Consider the following 9082-nt stretch of genomic DNA (forward strand, 5'->3'; position numbering starts at 1 on the left):
CCACGAGCTCTTCCCCGTCCCCTCATTCTGGACACGAATAAAGCGGCTGTGCAGTGACAGGTTGTGTCTAATGGAGTTCTGGAAAAGAGAAAGACAGAGAAAAAACAGAAAAGCTGGGTGAGGAGCAGACAAAAGGGAAAATTTTGTATTTGCCCTTTTCCCCAAACAGCTCAGATCTGCTTTAGCATACAAGTGCAAATCCATCTTTCCAGGTAGTTCTCTTTTAAAAATGTGCTCAGCTTGGCAGCTGACTTTTGGAGAAGAAAGGAGAGATTTTAAGGTCACTCAGTTTAATGCTATTTACTATGAAAAGAATCACACACACACACACACACACACACACACACGTGCTTTCATTCCTTGTGGGATCTTTGCATTGACTTACATTCACTTCCTGGAGACTTACCCTAACCTTATCTCTAACCACTACTTGCTTAACCCTAACCCTAAGTCTAACCTAAACCTAAAACCAAGTCTTAAACCTCCACAAGGTGTTTCACAGAGTGAGGACCAGACAAAATGTCCTCATTCTGTAGCAACAACTTTTTGGTCCTCACTATTTAGCAAGTACAAGAACACACACCCACACACACCCACACACACACACACACACACACACACAATGGGTCAATAAGTTTACTCCATGAGCAATACATCCTGAACAGAGCAAGGATTAAACTGCAGACTCTCTTATCTCCAAACATACTGTACATGTGGGCCTTTATTTCCTTCACAGAAACAGAGGGCCCCATTGTAAAACACCATTGTACCAACACTCACATTCCACCTCAATACGTGTCTTGTCTAAACCAGCACAGAATCAAAGGGAGGAAACAGACTAATCTTTCCTCCTTACAGACACATTAATACTGCACTCTAACGTTGCTTAGTGACACCCCTGGTGGAAAAACTAATTTTTTGTGCAGGAAGCAGGTGAAGCATTATTAAAACACGGCAAACAAAAGAGCGAGAATACTGGGCAAACTAAGCAAACCACAGACACTATTTCTACCCTACTTTACTGGAACTGCTACTGTACTGGGACACTTGTGTTTCTCAACATTTCAGACTTCATCTGTTTTTCAGCTTGTTATGATTTTCAAACTCTAATTCGGCCCAAACTGTTGTTTGAGAATAATTTACACTTAGCCCTGCTATGTCCTGGCTCATTTTGTGTCTGGGCCATGACATGAAGTAATGAGCCTTGGCCAGACATTACTGTGCATGAAAAAAGCTTGTTGTTTTGGAAGAAAGGCTGGAACTCTCGGCACACACAGGCAGAGCTTAGCGTGCATAGTGGCTAACGTCATCAAGCCTGTTCCTGCTGTGAGTCACTGTTTCACATCTGGTTGTCCTCTGCTCTGCCTTTACTTCCACTTCTCTTCATCGACCATCTTTTCTCATTCTTGACTATTAAATCTCATGCTCCTCTAACAAACGCATACATAGTTATGTTCATTGCTGAATAACTTCCTAAGTAATCAAACAGTTGTTTAGGATACGAAATGTCAGAAAATAGTGAAAATGCTCATTAAAATGTTCCATAGTCCAAGATGATGTCTTTATACAGCTTGCTTTGTCCAACAGGCCAAAATCCAAAGATATTCAATTTATAACGATAGAAAACAAAGAATATGAGGAAATTCGTGCAGTTGAAAAGCTAGAAATAAAAAAATATGTTGATAGATTAAAGGGGCAGCCCAGTCATTTATGTTGCATTTCCAAAAGGGGAACTTGCAAGATTAAACAAATGAAAAATAAAATAAAAAAGTTCAAACTGAAGCAGAAGAAGCAAGATATTTTGACATTAGCTCCCTAGTATGGGTCAGACTCTTAAAACACTTGATCCTATATATCTCACAGTGCAACTTCATGGTACTTTGATTAGACTGTTAAATGCCAAATTTTTTTTTTTTACTCAACCTACTTTGTAATAAAAAACTGTGACTGTCAAGCCCAAGCTGAGACAACCCTGATGACTGGTTGCCATAACATTTTCAGGGGTTATTTTCAGCCACAACTCCCTCTTTCACTTTCCTGACTCTCATTTTCACCTTCACCATTTTCTCATGTTTGGCTTCCGATATCTATTTTTCCTTCTACACCCCTTCTTCTGCTTTCTCACAGGAGAACCCTAACACTCCTGACCTAACCCTTCACAAATGAATGATGTGATTTCCAAACCAAATGACTCAACAGCCTATGTAACAGCCAACAGTAGCTATGACAAAAAAAAAGGAGTAAAATCTGCTCATGAGCCTCTCTTTGCCATTACCACTAAGCTCCTGTGCTGCAGAAAGGAGTGACTGCAATGTGAGCGCAGACACTGGGATGTCCTGTTACAGCCCTATATCACCCTGATGACAGAAAGGAGAAAATAAAAACTAAAGTCTCAGTTCTACTTTGGCCCATTTCACCATCAATGCACTGGGTGTCCAGTTTAGAAGTTTTAATGCAAAGAGAGGGAAGGTTATGAAAACTGCTCTGACACCACAACTTAGGAGAACACGATGTGTCATGTGAGAAGTGTGGCTGAGGGTGTCTGATGGGGCCAATGGAAAAGCCTTATCTCTCACTCTGTGTGTCTGTATTGTCAAAGTGTAAGTGCCAGCTCAAGTTTTCAGTGGAATGGCAGTACAGCAAACAGCAGCAATATGGTTTTGATTTGGGTGCTCACTGCAGCCCTTGATACTGGGGATAGACACAGACATACATACGCATTGTCTTCTATATTTTTAATACATTTGTTTTTTTACAAGTTAAATATCTTTTGGATCCTGCATCTGTAAGCAACACCCATTTATCTCGGGCTGCGGTACACAAGAATCTTAACATTCCAGCTAATCACTGTGTGCAAAGTTCAATCGTAATCACAGCCAACTTGTTAGTATCTCTTAGGAAACAGTAAAGGCAGGATTCCCAGCCAAGCAGCCATCACAATCAACATTCCTCAGCAAGGTTACAAAATCCACAATTTCACAGAACTGAACTCTGATTACCTTTGCTGGAGGACAGTCCTATCTTGTGTTGTATAAACACATGACAATAACGCCATCCTATTTCAAAAGTAACATTTCTGTTTCTTCCCACAAAATTAAAGCAACAAAATAATAAAAAGGTGTAAAGATAAAGTAGTCTGCACATGAAATGCAATTAATATATATATATAATTGTTGTGCATGGAAGCCTTTTAGTTTGCACCGAGGAATGTAGCCATAATAAATGATGTGCAACCAGGCAGTATCTTGACATTACTGCATCTCTGAAGGCTAGTTATGTAGCCAGAGATAGTATAAAGGTGTTTTCTGTACCGCCTGATCCCACCACGAGGAGCATGTTGTCTGAGTCAACAGAACACAGAGGTTCTGGCAAAACATGAGGAAGTGACCACATAAAAGAGGACTGTGACAGGAAGCAGAGCTGACTTCCTGCCTCACAGGAAACATGGCGGTCATGAGGCGGAGAAAAAGGCATGGAATGCAAAGCTGCGGCATTGGGAGCAAGTGGACACCTCATGCGCCAGCCCCCTCACCCCCATCACTGCCAGAGAGTTTATGTTTAGCAGCAAGCACTGAGCCCTGTTGTCACTATATTTATTAAATGAAAGTAATGTTCACTTTGTCGTGTGACTGCTGAAACTGAATTACATGACTGCATATGTCATAAGTTAAGAAGTGGCTGGGTGTCTGGGTGTCTGGGTGGTGTGAGAGACAGAGAGAGAGAGTAGGAGGGGTTGCGTGTGACAGAGCGATCAGTAAAGGACACACTGTGCTGGTTCAAACTCACTATGACAAAGACAAAAAGGCCTCAGAATGTGGTACATCAATGGGTCCTCCTCTCCTTGCTTCTGTCCTATTTATTTCTTGTCTGCCCCCCTTGTTTTGGTTTTATCTCCTTCTTGCATTGACCTTTCTTCTCTCACCTACTCCTTTCATCTCCTCTTTTCTATTCTCCTCTCATCTATTAATTTGTCCACTGTTTTGCTCTCTGCATCTTGTTTCCTTCCTTCTTCTTTCTTATCCTCTTCTTTCCTATTTTCTCTCATAGACAGAAGCTAAGTATCTGCAGACATATGCTGGCACACTGACGGAGGTGCTGACGCTCTCAGAGCAGCTCAAATGTCAACTTGGCTAATGAAAAAATCCCCAGAAGAGTGCAACACCACCTACATGCAGGGCTGCTTTGAATCAAGTGAAGCCACAAGTGAAACCTCAGTTGCAAAGCCCATACAGCAATGATATGTACAAAGTGTCTGCAGCACTGCTCCCTTCTCACTGACTGAAAGAGCGTGTACAAATGCAGCTGTTTCACATGCATTTACCAGAGATATGGAACTGATGAAAGCGAAAAAATGTGGTTTCGCTGCACTATTTCCACTGAACTCATACAGTAAGACAAATGGTGCCATCCTGAACAGACTTTTTCACCTTTTGTGTCCCATGAAGGTGTGTTCATGCACTAAACAGTAACTAGCTATGTATTTATGTGTAATGTCTGCGGCTGTCGAGGACAAGCTGTAGAGTATAGCACACCGTTTTTAACCACCAGTAAGTGAGTGGCCCTAAAGCTGTAGCTTGGTCATGTCTGGAGGTTTGTGCTGAGTGTGGCTGACTTAGAGCAGTGTGATTAAGACAGAAAATGTGTAAACCTGTTATTACTCTAACATCAGCTCAGCAGTTCTGCCTGCTTAACAACAGCATGGGGCTGAGCAACACAGCTCCAGGTGAGATGGTGGGGAGACAAGTGTGGGGAATGATCACTCATAGTCACCAGAAGATACACTTACAGAGCTAAAGAGACTGAGTCGACCCAGTTTCAAATAGGTTTTTGGTGGACAGTATCAAAACTACCAAGTGTGTGCACCAAAGTTTTGCCTCAGTATGGTGTGTCATGGGATATTTAGTCATTTGTGTGACAGCTTATATGGGTAGCTCTGCAGTATTTATTTACAGCGTGACTGTTTTAGTGTTGACTTTCACTGGAAATTAAAGGACACTCAGAATATCAGAGAAACTGATACAGTCTATGTGTACTGATCTTCACACGTGCTCGGTTACACACAAGGAATCTCTCTCTCACACACACATGCAAAAATAAAGCAATACACCTTGATATTACCACACTGACAAAACAATCTGAATGGGCTGTGATGACTTCATGTATTTGCAATTTGATAAGTTATCACCAGCATCAATATAAATTGACCAGTGATAATCGCTGACCTATTTACTAAAGTCAATACAGCAATGATCATAAAAGGCAGTGGAAATCAAAAGCAGAGGACAGGAAATGTAAAGCCTTGGCCATATTTTATTATTTACACCCACAATTTCATTAAAACAGGCCAGAGAAAAGGAAATGATTGTTGTTATTAATGTTGTGCAGCAGCGAGCAACACAGCAGAGCGCCTCAGGTTTGACTGGTCGGAAAGGCACAGACATCACACTGTTAGCAGTGTTATAAAAAGAAATATGTGTAACCACAATTTCTGTTTAAAATAGTTTCAGAACGAAAAAGGAAACTGGCCCTAGGACATGGTTCAAGCCAGAAATAGGTTGTTTTCTGCCCTCTGCCTCCAACCTGCCCCTTCCTACTCTTCTATTCCTCCCTTGTCCTTTTCACTCGCTCCTCTGGGACATCATGCACATACACTAGTGGCCACAGCTGATTGCACACTCATGTTGCGGCGAAAAGGGAACCTTTCTCACCTGCTGACGTCAACTTCCAATAATTCAATTTGGCAAGGAGAAGGAAGAGAGGAGGCCCAGACACAGAGTGCTCAGTGTGGCGCTCCTTAAATTCACTTTAGAGTTCTAGGAGCCCAAGTAGTTCTCTATGGCTTCCAGGAAGGTATCTCTCCAAAATGGTCATTGTCAGATGCTGTGTTACCATCGTAAATTCCAAATAAAATGGCAGAAAATGCAAGTCATGCAGAAGCAAATCTGTCTGCAAATGTATTTACTGATGGCCTCTTGGCAGGATCTCCACTTCACAATCCTCTGCAAGGAATCTGAGTGCAACTGACAGCCCTCTGCCAACACACACACACACACACACACACACACACACACACTGCTGAACTTGGAAGGCTGAGTGTATAGTGATTTGGTTAAGCTGAAGATTGATTAGTCTCACAGATGTTGCAGACAAATGATAAAAAGTCTGCAAGTGGTTTTGTGCATATGTTGAGAAGCAGAAAAGCCACTGACACTCCAGGATCTTTCATCACCATATGATAGTGTCCATGAGACAAGTGACAGAGTGGAGGGGGCTATTAGCGAACTTCCTGCTGCATTGTATCTGCACAGGAAAAGCTGGCCAGTCCTGATACTGATTATACCGATGCCTCTGGTTTCTATGCAAAACACTACAAAAAGGAGCCCCTGGTAAATGCTAAGTAAGGGAGTAGCTGAAGAAAATTGTGGGTTCAAGAACTGCTACTTCCTAATCAACACTCTGTGGCCTGAGGAAAATGGAAAGAGGGGCCTCATTTCCAGGTAGGCTTTTTCACCAGGATTACAATGGCAGATAAAGTTCTTACCAGACATCCTAGAAACAGTTCCCCACTTAAGATTTGCCTTCATTATGGACAGAAAAAAAAAACACAACTTGATGAGAGAATAATAAATGATCTGCTATTTTCCTCTGGTCTGGCCAAGTCTGATATTAATACAAATTGCTCCAAACGAAATTTTTTCTGAATGAGCAAGTGAGAGACTAAAGGTTGTTGATAAAGAAAAGGAGGCTTAAGTTTTTGTGCATGTTGGTTGTAAACCTTAGGATCCACAGGATGAGATGTGGACTAGAGCCAGTTCTATGGCAATTAACATCAAAAAGAATGATGCAGCAGGTGTGTTGGCATCAACAGTAAGCTATGAAATAAAATCTAAAAAAAATAAAACCCAATTCACGTTCGATTGACGTCTCAACTCTGTTTAATACTTAAAACACTTAAAATATTACGCTCAAAAAAGAACTTACAAACAAAAATGAACATTTTAGCCTGTTTAAAATGAGAAATTTCAAATGTCTCCAATATTTGTGTGAGAGTGATCACATGTACCTTTTTCAGAAAACTGTTAACGCTAAATGATTTAACCGTACACAAGCTGGAACAGCCATAAGCGCTAGCTGTGAATGGGAGACACTGACCGAGTGACTTTACATTTTATATTTTATGTATGTTGTTTATAATAACTGCCTCGTGTATGTCAAATCAAATCAAATCAAATTTTATTTGTATAGCGGCAAATCACAACAAAAGTCATCTCAGGACACTTTACAAAGTAAGGTCTAGACCTTACTGTTATCAATATTATTACATAGGGAAAACCCAACAAATCCCCCTTGACCAAGCACTTGGCGACAGTGGGGAGGAAAAACTCCCTTTAACGGAAGAAACCTCCGACAGACCCCGGCTCTTGGTGGGCGGCCTTCTGCCTCGACCGGTTGGGGTGAGTGGATAGAGGAGAGACAAAAGAAGAAAAGCAACAAGACACAACAATCAAACACTGATCAGGTCGATGTGGCTGGTGACTGCTCGTCAGAGACATAGAGCTCCAGGGCCAGGGCAACCTGCAGAAAGGTACAGGGAGAGAGAGAGAACACACTACAGGAGAGAGGAGACACAAAGTTAGTGATGTGTAATGGTGGCATATAGAAGCATAGGGAGAGAGAGGAGAGGAGAGGAGAGGAGAGCAGAGCAGGAGGGGAAAGAAACTCAGAGCAGCATGGGGCCCCCCAGCAGCCTAGGCCTATAGCAGCATAACTAAGGGAAGGCTCAGGGTCACCTGATCCAGCCCTAACTATAAGCTTTATCAAAAAGGAACGTCTTAAGTCTAATCTTAAAGGTAGAGAGGGTGTCCGCCTCCTGAACTGAGACTGGGAGTTGGTTCCATAGAAGAGGAGATTGATAGCTAAAGGCTCTGCCTCCCATTCTGCTTCTGTGGACTCTAGGAACCACAAGTAAACCTGCACTCTGAGAGCGAAGTGCTCTGTTAGGATGATAAGGCTCTACGAGGTCTTTAAGATACGATGGAGCCTTGTCATTAAGGGCTTTGTATGTTAGGAGAAGGATTTTAAATTCTATTCTGAATTTTACAGGGAGCCAGTGGAGAGAAGCTAATATGGGAGAGATATGATCTCTCTTGCTGGTTCCTGTCAGTACTCTGGCTGCAGCATTTTGGATTAACTGGAGGCTTTTTAGGGAATTATTGGGACATCCTGATAGTAAAGAGTTGTGTAAAAAAATGTCCTCGCAGCATGTTAACAGTGAGCTGAGGCCAGGTGGTTATGTGCTGAGTTCTCTCTTGTGCTCACTGATTTCATGACTCAGACTTAATGTGTACAGACAGGGGCTGGGTTGTGCTGGTGAAGCTTACCATGCTAAAATATGTGCATGTGTTGCTATGCACAACACAATGCGAGTCTGTAAATGCACAGAGCTGTGTCTGTAGAGTGGGGATATTTTTCGCCTCAGATCAGCAGAGCGGCCGGGCTGGGCTGCTGCCTGCCCTGCCTGGATAAAGATGCAGTGTGTGGACCACTGCTGGGAGCTTGTGTGGCGGCCTGCATCCATAGACTGGACCCACTGCAGGGGTGTTTGAGGGGGGTGGTTCATATTTATATGCTTGTTACCTCTGAACAACCTGGAAAACATGGGGATATCCCCAAGCTGTTTTTATGGCTGGATGTTGACTGCACCAATAGGTGGTCATTCATTTAGAGGGTTCTCTTCAGTACACTTCTTTTATGTGTTGTTTTACTACACTGTAAAGCACTAAGATAAATAAGTGTACCTTTAAATGTGCAATAAGTAAAAAATAATTACCACATTACATAAGGCCCTGCATGTGGGATTCAGCAGTGGGGCGGATGAGCAGCAAGCACAACTGAACAGACAGAGGCAAAAGTCGGAACCCGCAAAAAATGAACATCAAACATCAAAAGAAAATCAGTGAAAAACTTTCCACACAGCGTCAGTTCTGACTGTTCTCAAAAGTGTGTTTCTAAAATACCACAGCGATTCCTGTTGAGCAAATGCAGCACCAAATTTAAATAAGTACTGTAGGCACAAGAAAGA

The 9082-nt window shown here is 42.2% G+C and overlaps 1 protein-coding gene across 1 annotated transcript in view; it reads right to left on the minus strand.

Moving 5' to 3' along the window:
* The window catches only part of foxo1a (forkhead box O1 a), a 25822-nt gene that overhangs the window by 4430 nt on the left and 12310 nt on the right, over nucleotides 1–9082 (minus strand). The window contains 1 exon segment of the mRNA XM_020614746.1: nucleotides 1–78. Within this exon segment, the coding sequence (XP_020470402.1) occupies nucleotides 1–78 (78 nt within the window).

Source organism: Monopterus albus, unplaced genomic scaffold, assembly GCF_001952655.1.
Source record: "Monopterus albus unplaced genomic scaffold, M_albus_1.0 scaffold150.1, whole genome shotgun sequence".
NCBI classification, from domain to species: domain Eukaryota; kingdom Metazoa; phylum Chordata; class Actinopteri; order Synbranchiformes; family Synbranchidae; genus Monopterus; species Monopterus albus.